The sequence below is a fragment of the Protopterus annectens genome, chromosome 16.part0 (genome assembly GCF_019279795.1).
Source record: "Protopterus annectens isolate FY-2018-M chromosome 16.part0, PAN1.0, whole genome shotgun sequence".
Taxonomy (NCBI): Eukaryota; Metazoa; Chordata; order Ceratodontiformes; family Protopteridae; genus Protopterus; species Protopterus annectens.
This window is the reverse complement of record NC_056750.1, coordinates 559,566,642-559,589,412: the sequence shown is the minus strand read 5'-3', so window position 1 is coordinate 559,589,412 and position 22,771 is coordinate 559,566,642. Positions and strand designations below refer to the sequence as shown.

The window sequence follows — 22,771 nt, the reverse complement described above, 5'->3', positions numbered from 1 at the left end:
ATGGAAAATTGCAATGGTTAAAACCATTCCCAAATCCAACAAACCACCTATGACCAATGACTTTCAGCCAATCTCTATTCTTGCTACCCTTAGCAAAATATTTGAAAAGTTAATACATAGCTTGTTTATCAAGATACCTTCAGACCCACAGGATCCCTCTTCACACCAACATGCCTTCTGCATAGGCAGAAGTACTATGACCACTCTTTACCACCCTCACAGATGAAAAATTCTAAGAAAAAAAGTAAACTTGCAGCCTTACTATTCATTACCCTCTCAAAAGCTTCTGACTTGGTTAACTACATCACGTTATTGCATTCACCGCAGTTAACAGAAATCACCTCCCAAGTAAACCAACAGTTCATGGTGTTCCTTACAACAGGCATTTTAGAGCACAAACATCATCAACCACTCCCTCCCTAGTCCATCTTCTCATCTGTGTTTGCTAGTGTTCAGTAGTGTCCCTTATACTGTCCTCTTGCCTTCAAACTTACAGAAGACCTCCCCCACATCCACATCCTTTTGTAAGTTGATGATATGGTAATCTGCGGATCAAGTATCTCCCCATGGCTTATTAAAAATCAACCAGAAAAAGATGTGAAAATGCTATTGAACAGACTAAATCATCAAAACCTCATATTTCCACCATGGAAATCAAGGCTATGCATTTTGAAATGCCAAAGCACCAAATAATTGGGCTATAGGTAAAAGAATCTAGAAGCAACAGAAACAAATACTAGAAATACTTGGGTATATATGGCTTTATTCAAACCTTAATTTTTAGGAGTATGTAGACATTACAAAGTGCAAAGTACAGATTTTGAAGTCCAATTGCAAAGTCCAATGTAACTAGCCTTCACTTCCTTTCCCCAGGTAGACATCAAGAGACAGGGCTACCCCTTAAAAATTAAGATTCCTATTACCTTCTAACACCAATCTATAACCCTCAAATAGCAAACTACATTAATACAGAAGCAACAAAAATCAGCAGCAGACTGGATAAATGGTCCACCAAGTCCAAATGTAAGGAAGACTATATAACAATAATTATAAAGAAAAACAGAACTGTGTACCAAACCATGACAGTAACTATAAACATGGTAGTTATTCAGCACGACACAATCCAAAACATTAAAATCAGTACAAGTTTATTATGAGCATTTATTATATTATACAGAACACTTACTTCAACTGAAAATTTGGACATACATCCTACCATACCTCTTAACTGTTCAGATTTTTTGCAGAATGTGGAGATTTTTGCCTCATATTTTTGGTCTGTTCCTCATAAAATTTGTGATTTTCTGACAAATCACCAAGGATTGAATTCCATAAATAATGACATACATTCAAGTTTCAGATTTAATATCCTACAGAAAATGTAGGGTGATACAAGCCTTGTTGCTCTAGCAGCTTTGAAAGTTTATAAGAGCAATATTTAAAATCTGTCCCTATTTTCGGTCCTTTGTACCACCATTATTTTAGGCTTTATGCAGATTTCTTGCACTAAGAAGTTGAAAGGTATGCAATCCATTTACAGCATGTATAAAGGGGTGCTGAAAGATACCAAAATAAAAACCATTCACAGACAACAAAGATATGCAGACAAGAACTCGGGTAACCAAGTACTATGAGAAGGCAGCATTACTCACTGTGCTCTGTGACAGTGATCAATTGTTTCAATACATATCCCATCAACACCACCAAAAATAGACATTTATTGTGTATAGTAATGATGTCTGAGTGTGATGGAAATTGTATTACAATTCAATGCCTCCACCCACACACAGATACACACATACAAGCACAAGCCAGAGCAATAATTATTTTACACCAATTTCAACAAATACATTATACTGTCTGATACTGCTTCTGAATAGCCAGATTAGTTGCTGTTTAACTGTGATCAAACAACAGTAAGGGTAATTCACGTTTATCCACTGGTGTATTCTGTACCCATTAACTACAAACACTTTGACTGCTTACACATCAGATGCCAGCTTATTAAAGCAAATGGTTATTATAAAGTTTTGTAACTTGTATCATAGAAATACACATTTGCTTTGGAAAGTCAAAATAATGACTACTTAATCTGGGCAAATAGAAGCAGTGTCAGCCATTTTCATTCACAGATAGACTTCATACATAGCAACTGTAGCCACTTTCATGACTGAACACACCTTAAATATTTGACTGTGATAAAGCAATGGGTACTCTAATGTATTTCAAGTTTGTTTCACACGTATACACAGTAGCCGCAGTAAAATATTCCAGCTTACTTCACACTGATATATACTAGTTCTGCACAGCCAGGTTAATAACTGCTTAAGCTGAGCAATTAACAGCATGTTCAGTGACTTTCATTCACAGACAGTTCTCAAACACAGCGATCAAAACCATCATGTCAACTGTTACACCTAAGAGGTCTCATTGTGATAAATAATGGCCAAATATTTCAACTATATTTTATAGGTTTCTCAAATATGGGGGGTTAATGTTCAGAACCAAAGGTTACTGAGGAGCATTGATTCAATAAAGGCTACACGGACAATGTCGCTTCCCATCCAATTATGACTTTTTTGCATTAAATAAATCAATGTTGGCGACATCCTAATATTAAGTGCAATTTTCTTACAAATTCTGGTTAAAAAGTTACTCCTTAGACTTTTATTACTGTGGGAAATACAGTAATTAATGTTACTGTACCTATAGGATTGAATATTAGTGGACAAAGACAAAATAAATAGTTACACCAGTTATTTCCTTGCCCCTATATGTCTATAGTAGACAGAAAATAAAATCAATGTCTTACATCTATTAGAATATCTAAGGGTCCTCAATGCATAAATGTCAGCCATTTTAATTTTTTCTAGCCTGCTTCACATAAATACACTACACTACAGCAAAGGCAGAATAATCAATGTTTAATTTGTATAATCGCTAGCACAGTGACTCATTTTTACTCCAAAATACCTCTTATATGTAACAATTATATCCACTTCATTGACCTCATGCAACTCAGATATCAGTTTGATGGTAATAAAATAAAAAAAAATGTCTACAACAATTTACTTCAACGCTATTTCACACAAACTCATACTAGTCAGCCACATTAATGCATTTTAACTTGCTTCGAATTGAGACCTGTATAGTTGCATATTGCCTACAATACTCAGTGGCCTATAAGGATAAAAATAATTACCTGTACAATTCAGACCATTCTTAGGAAAAGTTGCATCACTGCCACAGCATTCCCTGTAAGATCCTCATGCTACTGCAGGCTATGGATTCTCATTTCTACTACATCTATCACATCCAGTCTACCTTTCAAACTTTGCTGACTTCCTGCTCCTTGCTACACATAATTAGACAATGAGTCACACAGTGCATCTTAGATCATTGGTGGGATGGAGTAGAAACTAAGAAAACTAAGTGGTCAGGTCTGCAGCAATTCCCTCCATAGGTATTCACAGATGTTGCTGCTGCTTTGAAAAGAGGATTCCAAAGCAGCAAGATTCCTTTAAGTAAAATGTACAGTTTGAGAACCCTTGCCAAATGGTGCCCTAGGTAGCCCTCAATTCACCTATGGCTAGGAAAAAACACAAATACATAACATTTCCTCAGCTATTTGCATTCTCTATTCAATATGGCACAGTGTGAACCATTGTCCATACCTACTATATACTCATTTCTTTACAAATTTAAAGCTCATCTTTGAGAGAAAACCCCCAATTCATGCACCACACCCATTTTATTCCACATGATAAATATGGTTTAGGCAAACATCTACACTGTATTTATGAAATGCACATACAGCTATAAAACATCACCCCCCACTATCACTCATAATAAATGTAAAATAAATCTTTCTGCTATTTGCAAATGATACAGAAACAAGGTCGCAACATCCAAATAAAGTATATAATAATCTGCCAAAACACAAAAAACATATAAAACATTATATGTTAATTTCAAAAACATATCTTATAAGATCACAGAATTCTAAGCATTAATGAATGAATTAATGAACTACAGCCAAATGTCTTAGTAGTACCTGAATTATGGCTACACCACACATTCAAAAACATGAGTTTTAAATTCTAGTGTAAGCAGACTACAGAAATGTCAGAAAGAAAGAAAGAAAAAGCTGAAGACATACTGATAACAGTATAAAACTCTTTGAATGTAAACTGCATCCTAACCAACCTGTGACAATACTAGGATGACATTCACAAGTAACCAGGACACAATGACCCAAATGCAAAATGCAAAAAAAGTTGGCGTGCCAATGTGAGCCCTTGGCTATAATGTTCAAACCACAAACTAGACTGATTATATAACAATCCACACTTTAACCAAACTTGACCAATTGTTTATTAAACAGTTGGTAAAGTTTGGTTAAAGTGTGGATTACTGGGTCCATATTAAATCATCAAAACATATGATTATCGAATTGCATTTCATTTGAAAAGATGTTCATTGAACTTCCCTCATGTAAGGGGAGGGCTGAACCCCCCACACCCCTTGCTAATTATATATACCAACTCTGCGATCACACTACAGTGGGGAAATGGCAAATTTCCTGATCCCTACTGTAATGCAATCTCAGTCAGAATGATTTGACAGACAGCATGTTTGATAAAATACTGTTCAATGATCTGTTCTAATTCATGGTTTGAATATTATACCACCGAGCAGTCACACTGACATGCCAACTTTTGTCATAATACTAGGATGATATTCTGCTCTGCACACATTCATAGAAGGAAATGTTAAACTCCTCCATGTGGGATGTATACATTTAAAATAAGAACAAATAAATTAATGAATGCTATAGCACAAACATTCAACAGGTGTATAGGACAGCCAATACTGCCAGGAAAATTCAGTGTACCATGGAACAAAGACACTGAAGGTGAAAAATCACCTACAGGCTACAAAAGTCACACAAATTATCACAGCCTCTACCAGACAAGACCATAAAACAGGAACAAGTGACATTGATAATTGGATACTTCAAATGAAATCACATAACTGCCCTCTTGTTGGGTACCTTGTCAAACACATTTAGTAACCATGAACCAACATTCACAACATGGAAGAATAAACCACCCCCTCCAATTCCAAAATTATTTTCCTCAGAAATCTTAATTTGTTTTACACAGCACAGTAAACTGAAAGCACCCTAACAGCTACCAACTGGACCAGTCACAAACAAACAGAAAGTACTGCTACTGCTTGGACATAGTCAACTCAAAATATGACCAAGCACCACTCCAACAAATAACACTAAACAGAAACACTCCCCCATGATTAAACAACTTGAAACAGAGAGACACAATATGGTTAAACTACAAGAAACCACTGAACCTAACAATACAGCAATAAAAGGAAGTGAGGAACAAATATCAAAGACATATATGACAAGTGAAACAAAAATACTACACCAGATTTCAAGAAGAGAACATAACCAATCCATCAATTTCCTTGACATCCATAAATTGCTGGGGAAAACAAAAACACATATAGACAACTCACTGGATAAGCAGCACATCAGCACACAATAAATAAATTTGCAAACAACTTGGAGTAGGTTTGGAATGATTGTTAATAGATTTATCATATAGACACATGGTAGAGGGTTTAATTCTGATTTTAAGTTATTGGATAGGCTTAAAATGGCCCTTCAGGGAGTTATTCTAGTATTGAACTATGAACCTATCCACTTCAACTCAATTGTTTTAAATGCAACAAACCATCTATTTCAGTATCAAGCAATCATACCCAAGTAACTACCTACCTTGCTTTCCAGTTTCAAATAGTTGGTAAGGCACCTATGAAAAACTACTAAAGAAATTAAGAGGCAAGGTTCTGCTATTATAAATAGATTACCATGAATTTATCTAAAGAAATTTACTGCATAAATATGCTACACATTAACAATACCTTTTAACAGGTGCTTGCAAGAAGAACAACTCTCTGTTGTCTGGAAGGACTCAAAACTAATACCATACCTTCTGTCTAAGAATGGCAAAGGACATGAAGTCAAAAACTACAGACCTACTAGCATTTTAAGCTCTTTATCCTAAATCAAGAAATAAGTCATTCATAATCAACTCAGTGATCACGTGACAGCCAACAGCATAACTATAACAAATCATCATAGATGCATGGTTGACCTTGGCACCCACACACATTATTAAAAATTTGTGCAGGAAGTACCCATTATCTGTGACAATAAGACACTGACTATCACTTACTTCTTAGACTTCAGCAAAGCATTTGATGCAGTAAATTACTATTTACTGCTCCACAAAATACAGGAATTAGGATGCAACAATATTGTTTTAGGGTCTTTCAAACTGCACCTCCACAGCAGGAAACAATTGGTCAGTTAATGTAATGCTCTACAGCTTTTTACCAGCTGTTGAGTACCAGAAGGATCAGTCCTGGGGTCTCCTTCTCTAGGCTAACAATTCTATCATCATTCATAGTGCAATCAATGCAAGAGGACATACACGCAGATCTCAATGTATAGTAAACATGTCTCAGTAGAAAAAAAATGAACGAAAATAAAAACAATGTCCAATAACACAAAAATGGACTTGCACACAACCTCTCTTTCTCTTGATCTACTTCTGTGGTTGAATGATGTAACAATGGTAATATTCTGAAATAACTGGTAGTAACCTCTCCTTTGAATATGTAGTAACAGAACTTTGCAAGAAATTTGGATCCCATATAGGCTAAAGCATAACCTACCTCTAAGGATATGAAAGACAGCTGGAGCACTACTATAACACAAACTGTTTTATACAAAGTAAAAGGTGCGGCATGTTTAGAACACAGCAGGAAAAAATAAAATAAAATGTACCCCGCACATTGAGCGCTTTTGTCCCTCTATAACATGGACTTCATCAGAATATATAAAATCAGTGTAACAATCAGGTAAGGTTAAATACCTCTTGGTCAACCGCAATTGGTTGAAACTAGACCAATGACATGCCAGTTTAAAACAAACTCATCATCACAGGTTATTCCTTGTAAAAAGGCTAAAAAATATAAGTATTTAAAAATATACTTGCCTCTGAACTCATGTTTTAAAACTATTATACTTTTCAAAAAATGTTGCATCATAACCATAAAATGTATCTTTTTCTTATGTTATTTGTCATACCAGCTCTTCTTAAAGCCCATCTGCTTTCTCCTTTAAAACTGAAACTATAGACATACTGTTCTGTGGTATCTTGGAGTGGAAACCTAAAAAAAAACTAAGTAACTTCTTTGGTATAAATTACAAGAATATATCAAAATTCTTCAGAAATACTCCGTCTTGCTCACACAAGTGTCTCAGTTTGCAAAACCTACTCTTGCTGTCATAAGAAAGCATTCATTCTTAAGCTGCTATGCATCACACTATGCTGTGACTTCATACTTATACTAAACTTATCAAGCCCAGGAAGAAAACTACATACTTCAAACAACTGTCTCCTAGATATAAAAACATCACCAAATATGATAAAGCCCCAAGCTATTATCAAATAGTCTCACAGCACAAGACAGCACCTCCCTTCAATACTAATCCAAAATATTTCTCTACAACCAAATAACATTTACAGACTTTAGTATCAATGCAAATCAATTCAAATGGTTTCTATCTGATGAAAAACTAAGAAATGTTAACATCTGCATAAATTTAAAGTAATTAGCATCCCCATTCCTTTCCACATATATTTGGGTGTACAGTCTAAATACATAATGGTAATGCTTGCACTCTTACACTGATGTATTGGTACAACAGATGCCTCACATCTGCTATGCTAAGTGTTTCTCTGAATTAATTATATGCAAAGTATACAGCATATTGCTTGTTTTAAAATAATAGTCTATTCTTAAACTGAATGAGTAGAATCTGTTTCAGCAATTTCTTACAGTGTAATGATTTAAAACAAATTTTCTCCAATGTACTATATTAGCTCTTAGAAAACTACAGCCTTCTCATCTTACCTCAACAGTGTGGTCTTTTAGCTCAAATGAAACTCTGCATAAAAATAATTATAATGTACTGTTCTGTTTTTAATTCTTAAGTCATGCAATTTGATGTTTTTCCACTTATGACCCCAATGAAAATGGGCTTGATCCCAGTATGGCTAATCCAGTAGCAAAACAAAACATACAAAATAAAAAATAAACAAAATAAATTGCAGTGTCAGTGGTACAACCAGTAGCATACTCACTCCTGGTGCAGAGGACTGGTGATTCTATTCCCACACCAGGTAGATGCATGTTATATTCCTGTGTGTGTCATCCTTTGGATGAGACATTAAACCAAGGCCTCATCTGCTTGAGTTGTTGGTAGTATTGGTGAATGCAACATATTATATGGCACCTGCCAAAAAGAGTAGGGGGAAGTTCCCCAATGCTCTGGCCAAATTTCCCCTAGTAGCAAAAATATTACTTTGTCTCCCCTGACAGAAGGCTACTAGCCTAGTGGGACTAATGCGGTCAACAAAAGGATAAATAAAATAAAAATAAATAGCACAATATTTTGTGTAATTTAGATTCATTGGCTTTATACAATTTACTAGCTGAGTTGAAGGAGAGGCATAGCACCAGCATCCTGATTCATCTATTAGCGTAATCAACAGAAGACAAGGAAACCCAATACTTTTATCTGTATCCAACATTATCATCTTTCATTCCATAAATCACAGATAGCATGATTGGTAAACATATTTCATTGAGCACATCAACAGATTTATTTTCATTTCTACTCATCATAGTGTGCCGAACTGAGCTAAGCAATTACAATCATTTTTCCTTGATGTTAACGAAAATACAGGAGTATAGTCACTCTATCAACAGACTCCGCTTTTCATTTTATTTCTACATCTTGCAGCATACCTCATAAATAAATATCAGCAAGCCTTCCTACTAGTAACTACCTTTTTATAGTTACATCCAAATTTAATCCCTTACATTTTATTAAAATGGAGGCAATTTGCTTTATACTCTTTTACAGTCAATCTAGAAATATTAATATCAGTTAACCAACTACCTATACTAATCTGAATATTTACATAATGAGTAACTTCTGTAGATTCATAAGTCGAAGTACTTATACTGATTTACTTACATTTTCATGAAGAAAGAACAAAAAGGAGCAAGAAAAGCTTTTCATATCACATTGCTCATTCAAATAATTTTAAATTCTACACCATATTCTAATTAGAACTTCGACTTTACATTGCAGTGGAGTTCAATTTAATCTGTATTCCTTTACGTTTAAAATAGTAGTAGCATTAACGACCTACTTACAGAAAGCTTGATGCTTACATTACTTAGAAAAACCTCTTCTAATGATTCTTCTACCAATGTATAGCTTGATTTACATTTAAAAAAGGAAGAATAAAATCACTCAAGGAAATGTCCAGATATCATATTCCTCTTCCAAAATATGATTCTGCGAAGTAGTTAGATATTCACCAGATTCTAAACAGAATTCCAAATTTCCATCTAGACAATGTTCAGTTTACATTGTGCACTTTATGCTTACAAATGTAGTACTAATAACAAGTAAATCAACCCAGCCATACTTCACAATATCTTAGTGAAAGAAATCTGGACAAAGCCTAAAATCATGGGGGGGGGGGTCTAAAAATAAAAAACTTTAAATATTGCTCTTATAAACTTAGAAAGTTGCTAGAATAACTTTTTTTTACCATACATTTTCTGAAGGATATGAAATCTGAAACTCAAATTTACGCAATTACTTATTGACTTTAATCCTCAGTGATTTGCCAGAAAACCAAAAAATTCATGAATAATAGACCAAAAATCGTATGCAAAAATCTGGGCATTCTGGGAAAATCTGGACAGTTGAAAGGTATGAACTCAACTTCTTGTACAGAACTGATATTTTACAATAGATGACAAACATGTCCAATGACTTATTATACTTTTTATTGCTTTGTTTCCATTTAGCAATTTCCTCTAGTCTAACAGTTTCATATAACTGCTCTCACAAAATGTTTCAGTAATTATAAATATTAAAAGAAAATAATTTTACCTCCAGTAATAAATGCAAACACTCAGTGTCATTAAAAGGGCCACTAGCAATATTTCCCTCAAAACATTTCTTGAATAAATGCTTATCTATTTGAACACTACTGCACTTAAGGCATACATGTTTACCATGTTTATTCAAATAACTAACTTAACACATAATCAATGTTCCCTAATGGTGATACTCATATATAAAAGGAATAACCTCTCATGTTGCATTACTTTTCCAACTTAATGTTAACCAGACTAGTTTGTACTTTACCACATTCTTGTTAAAATACAGCATTTGTTTGCATCTTCAAATGGCTAAACCATCACCATATGCTTTGATATCCAAATTGCTTTTGGTAATATTATTTTATAAATAAATGTAGGTACCTGCAAAGACTGATACTTGTAACACCAAGGTTTCATAATGTAGCTAGACTGAAAATACCCAAATACAAACAAATATGTATTTGGCAACACATTTGCCTAATGTAGTGATACCCCATATAATTTCAATGACTGTTACCAATAAAATATCAAAATAATAGCTCACCCAGTACACTGGCCTGGTTTACTCTGTCACATTTGTACTGTATTACCTTTTCAATAAACTGAGTTAAATGAATATACTTATATTACTACTCCATCTAAGTAACAATCTATCCAGCTGTCTTGTCTAAGAAACAGCATACATAAGCAACTGCCTTTTCTTGCTTGAATCTGACCTCTTTTCTTATTCGTCTTCTTACTCATCATCTGCTTCACTGGAAATGTCAGTATCCCCCAGCTAGATGCTTTCATTGTCATTCAGTAATTGTGCTAAGTACAAAGGCATTTCTTATACTTTTCTAGTTGTTTCATCTGGGGTACCAAATGTCTCAGGTTACACGTAATTACCTTATCCTTCATTCCTATTAATGGCTGTAAGGAAGCAAACTGGTACCACCCCCCCCAAAAAAAAAGTTTGAACCTGACAAATCATTTGTCTACTCCGGTTATAGGAAAACTGAGATAGGCATTATTCAATAGTATTTTGGTTTGATGGATATCATTATAGAGAAAAATCTAGATTTCCATGGAAGTGGTGTGAGCCTCTGTCTTTGTGAACTTTTTTTTAGCTAGATGGAAAGAAAAATATGTATATTCTTATGGTGGCTATAATAAAGTATTACTTTATGGCTGCTATATAGATTATTTTTTCTCTTTGAGATGGTGACATCACTTCCTGAATTTACGGATTAATGAACTAAATAATTCTTTAGATTTTATTATTTTAACTGGCTGAAATAGTGAATGGAGTATTTAATTTTTAGATGTTAAAATAACAGTAGATGAGAAGGTCAACAATATTTTTCTAATATTTACAGAAAACACATTAAATTCTTTTTTGTATGTTTCTAGAGATCTCCTATTTACCACTATTCATAATGTGGTTAGAAACCAGATGATAAGAATATCAAGGTTAACATCTCCTGAGCTGGAAGAATGGAAGGCATTTTGTTTTCATAAGAGGATATAATATGAGTGACTTGGATAAGATTTCTCCAGATGTCATACAGAAAAGGAGTTCTAATTATAAACCAACATTATGTGATACTGTCTGTAATCATACATTGAACAATATTAGCAATATAAATGAACATGAGGACATATTAGCATGTTTTGAACATGGGAGCATAATTGTATGTTTTAGCCTACATTCTTGATATTAATACGATTAAAAATGTGATTATCAATGACAGATTACTGTTTTAGGAAAGGAAAAACTGGTTAAAGCGTTCACAGGTATATCGCATTTTGTGAATAAAAAGGCTAGTAACTTGAAAATTATTTTAAATAATCACAATGTCTTGACTATAAGAATAATGTCTAATAAATCAAAATGAATTAAAAAATGTGAGATTTATAAATATTGTAGGTATATTTCTGAAGGGCCCTACTGTAATGTGATTAATTATGAAAAAATGTAAAAGTAACAGTACATTTCTGGTCTATAAAGCAATTTGCACATAATATTCTTGTTTCTATGTTGGACAGACAAACGACTAAATAAGCACATATATAGATATTTGCATGACATTGAAAGTAATGAATTAAGTGCCATGCTACAAAAGCGCCATTGGTTTTAAGAAGTTTATATTTGCTGTTATGGATTCTGTGCATTAAAATTTAAGAGGAGATGACTTTTGCACATTATTTGAAGAAAAATAATTATATTGGCAACTGAAATTAAAAGCTGGACTATATCCAGGGTTGAATAATCATATAAGTAGTAAGAGTGCGTTAAAACTATGGTGTTGATGCAACTGATTTTTAAATGTATGACGTTACATTTTTGTTATACTATTAGATTTATACATGGTATTTTAACATAATATATTATTAAATATAAACATTTGGTTTATTGTTGTTAACTGGTTTGTATTATGACTTATCAGGTGACAGCTGGTATCTTGCATGGTTTGTTCACTCTGATTTAACTCTGTATGGATGTAGATAAAAACACTCAATTAATTCTGCATTTAATGTTGCATTATCACAGTGTCAGCTCTTCCTACGCCATTGGTGTTTGTGGTTTTGTGCAGTTTACATTTTTCAACACTCCTGCTTTGGTATGAAATCTGTACGGTACTACAATCTGACATCAGGCACAGCTATTCTCACTTAGTCTTTCAGTGCTTTGGCAACAGGAAAAATTAATCTGTCACCGTGATTTTCAATGAGTTTTAGAAAGCGCTGAATGACTATATCGACAGCCTACTGGTGAACAACATTCATATGCAAATCATGCAATACTGTGATAATGCTGGTGATATTCAATATTAAATAGGAACTGCATCTAACTCATATCACCTAGTGAAGAAGCGTACTAGAATGAAGTCATAAAGATGTAAAACAGCTTCATAAGTGAATTAACAAAGTGATGTTTTCAGCTCAGAAATAAACATATTGATGAGGAGAAAGGCACCAAGATATGTTTGACATGAGTACAGGACTGTCACACAGTTAAGACTCAGGACTACAATTACAGTCAGGCACTATGAAGAACAGATGGATCCAAACCAGATTTTCCTCCATTACCACTAATATTTCACTAGCATTATTTGTTCTGAAACAGAACTGAATTTGGTAATTAACAAATGGGACAATGGACTAACCCCAGTTCATCCATATGACCCTCTCCTTAAGACACTGATAAGTAAAATGGGCCAACATAATGCAAATGCAATGCACTTAAGACAAAATAATCAAAACAAGGCAAAGATACAACAGAAATGTGACTCTACATACCTTATTCCCAGCAGAATCAAAAATGTTCATATCAGGAAATAATGTAGTAAATGCTACAGTAAACAATTCAAGTCAAAAAGATGGTTGAAGATGCATGAGAATAACACAAATCACAGTGAGAACAAAACAAACTGTAACCTTATTTTGGCTAAGCCCAGTTCAAGATAAAATTTAAAAAAGGCATGCAATAGGAAGGCAAATGTAGTAATTCATTAATATTTAAATGCAAAATTAAAATGAATCCTTCTGAAACAAAATTTAATTCTAAACATTAAGTAAAAAAATGCTCACCAGCAACAAGGACATCAAAATGTCTCTCATCTTCCCCAAGTTTGTTAACTGCCTTGCACGAGTATGTTCCAGAATCTTCTGTCTGAACTCTGTAAATATTAAGAGTGGTGCCCTCATTTAGAATCTGTAATCCCTGAGCTCTGGAAACCTTTAAAAAGGAAGGATTGAAGAAAAATGTGATTTTCTTGTATCTAGAACTGATAGGTTTAGGCAAATGTTAATATCTGCATTTCTTCTAGACAGAAATACAGTAGAGTTAAACTGTACATCATGTATGAGCTAAGCTATATCATTTGCATGTAAATTTAAAATGGACATCATTGGTTTAATGAGATAAATGTACATACTATCTGCAATATACATCTGTGTGCTGTACAAGTAAAGCAAATAAATGTAGGTACCATTTCAGGAAAAACCTTAGATGCATTTATATTGTAGAAACAGATATTTGGCAAAGTATTTAATGATTGTCACTTTTCTTCAAATATCGCAGTACAAGAATATGGATATAAAAGCAAGTGTCTGAAAGAGTGCAGTACAAATCTGTCTTGTCTGCATAATTAAGCTCTAAATAGTCTTGATGAAAGAAGTAAAAAAAGCAGAATGCTCTCATTACTTTGGCAGTGTACAATCAGGAATTAGCAAAGAAGAAAAGATGGCAGGTGTACCAGTGGTCAACAGAGAATGAAATCCAGAACAACTGGAGAGGACAGTACCATGACAGCAGAAAGGTATACAGATCCACAACATCTGCAGGTGGGCACAAGTCACTGGAGTAATATAACCAAAAACAGCATAAAGCACTGTGTGCTGAAGAGAAACAAATGAGTATAAAACAGTATGCATACTTTATTTTATTTATTTAACATATGTTACTTAACATTTGTTAACTGGGAAAGTCCAACTTGGAACAGAGCCACTTTTCATTGGAGGCCTGTGGTGAAATGCTCCAGATGCAGGTCTTTATAAGACAATGTAAGAGTGAATGTAAAGAAGGCCCTGGTGACAGATGTTAGTGTGTGTGCTGAATAATGATTATAATCAAATCTGGTATAAATAATAAGACATGATCATCAACATAACAATTTGTACATGCTTTCCCACAAGACATTTCCTTAAAAAAAAACAAGTCTAAAAAATAAAATACTATAAGCTTTCCCACAAGCATTAGCAGAAGTATTTCTTAGCAGATGTTTCCTTACAAAGTTCAAAAAGAGATACCAAAAAGAAAAATAGAGTCCAAAAAAGTATAAATAGACTGTAAAAATTAAGCTGTGTTAGAAGTATTTGTAGGAACACACTTGTTCCAAGATATTGTGTAGGAAAATAATCATTCATACTGATCGTAAAATAAACCATAACCATCAAAGCTGTCACAGTAGTACATGTCATTTGTTATAAAAATAAGTTATTTACTAGTAACTGTGCTTATAGTAAAATAGTATTGTGCTGCAAAGTATATTTCTTTATCAGTGTGTAGTTTGCAAGGCTCGGTGCTTTAAACAGACTGAATATACAGTCATGCAAAACTCTGTGTTATAACCAGACTCTGATTCAGCAGTAAACAACCAACAAGACTTTGTATCTTAAGAAGACTTTGTTACCAGTACAGCAAGTACAGCACAGCAGCACCTTCATAATTATTTTTTTAGTGGCGAGTCTAGCCTGCATTCGAACACAGGGGGAGTGATGCCTGCATAGCGTCACCCTAGTAAAGTCGCATTAACTAATATTTGTGTATACGAGTGAGTCCTAAATAGGAGCACTCCAGCTTTATACAGCTTGCAGCAGTACAGTTTTCAGATGTCTGAATCCAGAGAGACTGCCATGCAGGAAGGTCACAGTGCATTAATTTGCTAAGTTAGGTGACTAACAAGGTTTCAAAGCCACTCACTGTCAGCTTCATTTCACCAGCTTCTCGAGTGACTATGGAAACTTTTCCATCTATCTGCAACAACAACCTGATCACCTGTTCTCTTGCTAACTGGTAAGACTTTTTTCTTGGGTAACATAAAAGTATGGATGCCATTAGGGACTGTAGTAAAAATGTAAACAAAGCTTTACTCAATGTCTCAGACCAACCAGATAAATTATGGGAAAAAGATGCAATGTTGATACACTCAGCATATTAGTAAGTGTAAGACCTTATTAGGGCAAGTTGACATTCAAGCATTATGTAAGTGGGTTGTAACATTTGATTGGTATTTAAAACAAAAAAAAATGTGGCATGTCATAGTAAATGTTTATTGTGTGAATCATCTGAAACTGCTTTTTGTTTGCAATGCCATAAAAATACAGTGCAGGCCATTGTTCAAAGGTTAGACTGCAGAAACAAACCTTTTAATGGTGATGAACCAGCAAAAGGTAACATGCTTACATTATCTCCAGATATTAAACAATTGTGTATTGTCACTACATTAATCTCAGAGTAAGAACAGCAGTCATATCTATTACTGACAGAATCCACTATAGATCTTGTTACACCCTTTAAAAATTATATACAACAGTGAAATACAGCCAATGCTAGTGACCCCAAGGACAGGGGCAAGGCTCGTGATATTTTAACAGAAGAATTTCACAAATTCTTTAAAGACAAACAAGGTGAGTTCAAAAAGTTCAGAAATTATATACAATAACTCTGCCAAAAGTGCATAGGGGCCCTGTAATCAACAGAAGACTCAAATAAAATGCATCATACATCCTGTAAAGAATTACAGAAAGAGATTATAGACCTTAAAAGCATTTACAAGATAAGGAGGAAGAATTAACTGAACAGAGACTAATTTACAGAACATCATTTTAATTGCCAAACTTAAGGAAGTATTGCAAAATACAAAACCAGTAGAAGTTATAGAACAGGGAACCACAGTAGAATGATAAAAAGGCATATTTTACAATATGCTTGCATTTGAAAAATGGGTAGCATACACAGCAGGATCTGATATATGGAGAGATGCATTACTTAGATGTTTCTGGATTTTTATTCCCAAATGTTTCAAAACTTTCATTCGGTTAAAGCAAGATGCTTAACAGTTAAACAGTAAAGTAGGACATATGACAGCCGTTCTTATGGCATATACACAAGGACAGCCTTTCACATCTAAGCTGTTAGATAATTTCAAAATCACCATCTCAGATAAATTAATAGAACAAGCTGACCACTTCAGACTTGCATTTCAGATCATCTATCAAAAGTCAGATAGGGACATCAAAAAAACAGAAATAGAAAAATAGTTAATACATTTTTTAGAGCAAGTAAAAGGGGTCCCAGGGGATATTAAATTAATTTATGAAGAAAATTCAGATACCCTCACTGATGTGCTACAAAAATTAATGAGGGGACGGGCTGTGGCCAATGATGGGACATTATACTCACACCATATCTTTGCATTAGTAGAGGGTAGTGAGCCATTTGAGGTGATTGAAGTTAAAACCAGGGAAGGCAACAGTGGTGGGAATAACCATCAGCAGGTAGAGCTGTGTCTGCACCACCAGCTCCTGTTCCTGTGTCTGTTGCACCAGGATCAGGCACAGGTAATGAAGAAAAGGCACCAACATGTTTTTCTGTAAAAAGGTAGGGCATGTTAAGCAAAACTGTGACAATTACAAAGCTTGGTGTAAAACTGAAAAAAAGAGCAGAGTGCATTTCCAAAAACAGAGCCAAAAGATTTGCAAGGAAAGTCAGAAAAGCAGGTCTATGTAAAGAGACCTTACAATATTGGTAAAGACGGCTATAAAGGCCATCAATACACAGGATAAGGGGATCCATGTCCCCATAGACTTTCAAGCAACCTCACCTGTAAATCCAAAACATTTGGTAGAGCAGGAAGGGATGGCTAGGCAACAATTATGAAAAGAGACTGAAAAATCTAAATATGTAGATCACTCAGACACAGAGGAAGATGACAAGCAAGAAGATGCAGTGTGTCATAGTGCATTTGACAATAAAGGGGAGGATAGGTGGATCTCCTTACAATAGGGGTGTGCCCCCCTACTCTGGTATCGTTCCTGACTACTTTTAGAAAGGGTCGAGATGGATAACCACTGACTGATATTTGGGTAGAGGGGTCACTATGGAAAAATGGCTTATTAGACACAGGAGTGGCAGTATCCATCACAGACAGTTACTTGTGAATCCTATAAAAACGGTTTGCATTCCAGCATTTAATGGCACAGGATGTTAAGCAGTGAGTAGCCATGATGCAGACATAAAATTTAGCCAAGGAGGACAGACATGGAAGGGTGCATTTTTAATGCATCTATCTTGCTCAGCTACCATTATTGGTATGGACCTTCTAGGATCTTTGGGCATAGTAATTGACTTGCCTAACAGTATTCTGTGGATAGGAGAAAGGAAAAAAGGAGAGGGAGAGAAAAATGCAGGTTGCTGTACAATCTCTTTACCTGAAAAACTTGACATGCCTACAGGATATGTGAATACAGACAGTAAGGATGTGTGGCAGCATTTACAACAGCAATTTCCAAATCTGTGGTCCAAGGGTCCCAGTGATTGTGGAAAACTAGAAATACCAGTAGGGGTGGGTAGTGATCAGGATTATATACCACCATTTTACAAAACAATATCCCATTCCAAGGGAGGCAGAACAACATATGGAAAATGTACTGCAGAATGGGAAAAGGAAGGAATTATACAAAAAGGCAACAGTCCCACAAATTCACCAATCTCGCCAGTCAAGAAAAAAAAAACAGTAGTTATCATCTTATTGATTTACTGAAGGTTCATCAATACACAACTCCTACTGCACATTTGATTCCAGGAGTTCCAGAGTTGGCTGCACATATTAAGCCACTAAGTAAATGGTTTACAGTAATAGATTTAGCAAATGGCTGTTTTGCAGTACCATTAAAGAAAAAAGAGTGGCCAAGATTTGCCTTTATACTTAAAACACAGCAGTGATTTCAAAACAGTCCAGTTATTTTCACCAGACAGTAAGATCCATTCTGCAACATTTGGAAACAGATGATTCAGTGTTACATTACACTGATGACATATTGATTCAGTCTGAGACAGTAGAAGAGCATTGATTCAGTCTGAGACAGTAGAAGAGCATGTACAGCTTCTTAAAAAGTTTTCCACACTTTACAGCAAGCAGGGTTTAAGGTTAAAAGTGAATACATTCAGTTTATGTCACAAGAAGTTAAGTTTCTATGTACTAAATTAAAACCATCAGGAAAGTCTCCTTGCCCTATGCATGTGTAAGGTATTTTACAAATGGAAAAAACACTAACTATACCAGATCTATTTAAATTCATGGGAATCATGAATTTAAATAGGGAATTTATAGAGGATTATGCAGCCATGGCTGCTCCTCTATACAAAATGTTACAAGAACAAAAGCACTCCACCTTTTTAGAGTGAGGACCCCTTGAGGATGAGGCATTTTCACAAATAAAAGTAAAATTAGCACAAGCTACAGAATTAATAGCACTCACACCAAAGTTGCCATTTATGCTACAGGCAGCAGCAGGGAAGAAAATGTTATCTGTGGTGTTATTATGGGAATGGCCACATGGTGGCGAAAGCAGAATGGAAAAAATATTACATCCAGTTACTTTCTGTAGTAGAAAGATGACCACAGTGGAATTGGGCTACCGCCCTTGTATACAGCAGTTATTAGCCATTTACTGGGGTATTAAGCAAACTGAGTATATGACTGCATTTTCCAGTATTGTAGTATAAATGCAACACCAAGCAGAAATAGCTCTGGTAGACAATTTTGGGATGAACAAAATCACAGATGGTATTAGGCAGTCTTTGCAAAATGAATGGCACTGTTCGGAATGAAAACTATCACAATTCAGACAGGGGACATATATTTTTCAAATCACATGGGATATGAAGGAAAACAGCATAACTGCTTAAAGAAAATAATGTCACCTGATGTACAATTTTTGGCATCTGATTTTGACCACTTTAAGTGATCCATCTTTGTGGATGGAACACTGTATTGGGACAAAGGCAAATACTGGACAGGATTTGCTGTAGTTCCAGAGAATTCACAGCTGGGTTCTCCCAAACTAATCAAGTTAACAGGCATACCTCTCAACCTGGAAATATCAAAAATCTGGACAAGGCCCATGAAAAATAGGTACAAATCTGTATGCTGATTAACATCTAATTTGCATACATAATTACATAACCTCACCCACTCCAATGGAGTTGTGGGACGCCAACTTTCGAACACAAACTGAAGAACAGACAACAAAAATTTGGCACCAGAGTCCCCCTGCAGCCATTCCAATATCCCATTACCTGGCTATTTTGCCCCATTTACCATAAGCACTAATATGTGCATGCATACTGCTTTATTTCTACAATGATTACTTGGATTTTATTTTTACATTTTGCAGTACATCAATGCACAAACACTAACAGACATCTGATAAACAAAGCAATACTGTCTCACGATGAAAACAGACTTGGCATTAATACTTCTCTGCCCTTGAAATGCACATTCATCCATTCATTGAAACAGCATTAAAACCCGTACCACATCCAAAGAAAATGCAACTGGCCAGTGGTGGATAAAGATTATCTTTGCGCTGTTTTCAAACCATTGGCTCCTTGCACACAAAACAAGAAACATACATGATGCATTATTTTCTTTGATGCACCTTCCTGACTTTATTAAGTTATAGTCCTTGTATAATACAGCACACTTGCTAGACAGAGGACATTTTAAATTTATTGTTTGAATGAACATTTTTACAGTAGGCTGTACTGTAGGTAATGAAAGAAAATGCATGAACCAATAATTATAAAACTGCCCAATTCAAACATTTCCATCATAAAAGATATTTCTAATTTCTAAACAGTTTTTTTGCTCCTTCTGGAAAACAGATAAAAACATTCAACTATTAAAAACAGGAAAAGCATATTGGAATGAAACCCCAAATGTAATCTCTAGACCAAGGTATTTCTAGCAGTGCTTTCTCAACTACTGAATGCATTAAGCAGCCAGGCTACGATTGCTTTCATAGCTCCTTTCTTGCCTGCCTCTGTTCTTTAAATGACTGTGTATATTTATGCAAGCCCTACCAGCTTCTGTGACAGTTAATTAGCAGCATTTCTCTTCAAAGCATATATGTTTTTCATCCCTTATTATTATCATTTTACATATTACATTCTTTTCTGTGAGAAAGTTTATACTGGCACAACATTTCATACTAGCTAAATATGGTCATACCACATGAATATACACACTCATAAGTGTGTGCACTCACCCGCACCGCACATGCACAATTGTAGTGTTTAGGCATCATACATGTAACCTGACAATAAGTGAATACCCAGACAGACACACACACACACACACACACACACACACACACACACTTTGTTTCCTTACCTAATGCCTTGCCTTGCTTCATCCCGTTCTCTCAGCCTGCAGCCCAAAGTCCGTTTACGTCAGCACCAACTCGGCAGAAATGTGCAAAAATAAAGTAATGCCAGTTGCCAGCCCATTCTCAGCATAGCAGTTTAAAAAAGTAAAGTAAAGCCTTAGCCAGCCCATTCTCGGTAGCATTAGTGATGCTGCTGTTTAATTCCCATTTCCCGCCCGCTCACAGCCAGCCGGAAATAATGATGTGAGCTCCTTGAGCTCAATTCCAACTGGCTGGTAGTGCTGACGGAGCTGACATCATCATGCATGCAATGACATCAGCTCCGACAGTGCGAAAATTCAAAATATAAAAAAAAGGCAAAAAAAAAATCAGAAATGAAGGGGTGCCACTCATGAATCATGGCACCCCTTCATTTTGACTCCAAAACTCGGTAAAAAATGAGTAATTCAGGATGGTTGGGAGGTCTGTTACCAGGGCATACATGTCAGCTCAAAGAGCTGAATTGGAGGCAGTACTGCATGTGCTAATGTATTACAATCCTGTTAACATCTTCTCAGACAGTGCTTATGTAGTTAATTCTTTTGACTGCATATGGATATGTGGGTAAGGTGAGGATTTGTTGACAGTGCAGGCAAACTGTTATGGCATGCTGAAGTATTAAAAGACATACATAAAGTTATAACAATGTCAAATCAACAGGGACGGAATCTTAAAAGTAAAAGCACAAAAATAAAACAGACAAGTAAAACTTTCAGGTTAAATGCATTAGCTGATGCATTGGCAAAACAAGCAGCACAAAACGGAAAGAAACTTCAAGAATATGTGTACACCAGTGTAGAAGTTAGTGACTTAAAAGAGTTAGACAAAGAGTCAATAGAGGGAGATCTCATGAATATTCAAGCACAACAGGGCTTGAAAGAAGAAAGTGATCAGTGCAGAGTATTATGCATACACTCCTTCCAAGGGGCTACAGTTGCCATATGTACCATTTCAGTTGGAATGACAGTTGGTCAAGTTAGATCACCAAATAATGGGACATGTAGGAGTTGATAAGCTATGGCTGGTTGTAAAAAAAAATATTGGAACCCAAATTTAAAAAAGGTCTGTAGACTGATTGTAGAAGAATGTCTAATCTGTTTGCAGGTAAATAATAAAAGCAAAATGCCTCAGTTACATCAGGTGCAGCCAGCGGATGGGCCATGGTATGCAGTTCAGATAGATTATGCAGGTCAGTTACCAACAACAAAGGGAAGTTACAGATACCTACTAGTAGTTGTGGATGTCTATTCAAATTGGGTAGAAGCAATTCTTACCAAAACAATGACAGCAAAAGCAACTGCAGTGGCTTTATGGAAAAATATTTTTTCTCATTGGGGGTGCCCACATGTTACAGAATCAGACAATGGTCCATAGTTTGTTAGTGATCTCATTAAACAAATATGTAATTTATTAGGCATACAGCAAAGGTTTCATGTACCATACCATCTTCAATCCAATGTCATTATAGAACATATGAATCACACGTTAAAAGAATGTCGAAAAAAAAGGCATTCCTGGAAAAGAGCAATACTTGGGTACATCATCTGCCTAGCAATTTAATGGGTATTCAGGCGACACCAAACAGCAAAACAGGTATCTTCCCATACGAAATAATGACAGGCCACAAAATGCCCATACAACTGACATTTTATCCAGATATACCTAATATTAGACCCATGTTAGAACTCAGAAAACATCAAGACTGGCTAAAGCAACTTACTGAGGTATGTAA

The 22,771-nt window shown here is 35.2% G+C and overlaps 1 protein-coding gene across 2 annotated transcripts in view; it reads right to left on the bottom strand.

Moving 5' to 3' along the window:
- HMCN2 (hemicentin 2) overlaps nt 1–22,771 on the bottom strand; it is a 2,554,053-nt gene that overhangs the window by 1,544,836 nt on the left and 986,446 nt on the right. For both annotated transcript variants that reach the window (XM_044058392.1, XM_044058391.1), the window contains exon 28: nt 13,636–13,783. In XM_044058392.1, the coding sequence (XP_043914327.1) occupies nt 13,636–13,783 (148 nt within the window). The remainder of the gene's footprint in view (nt 1–13,635; nt 13,784–22,771) is intronic.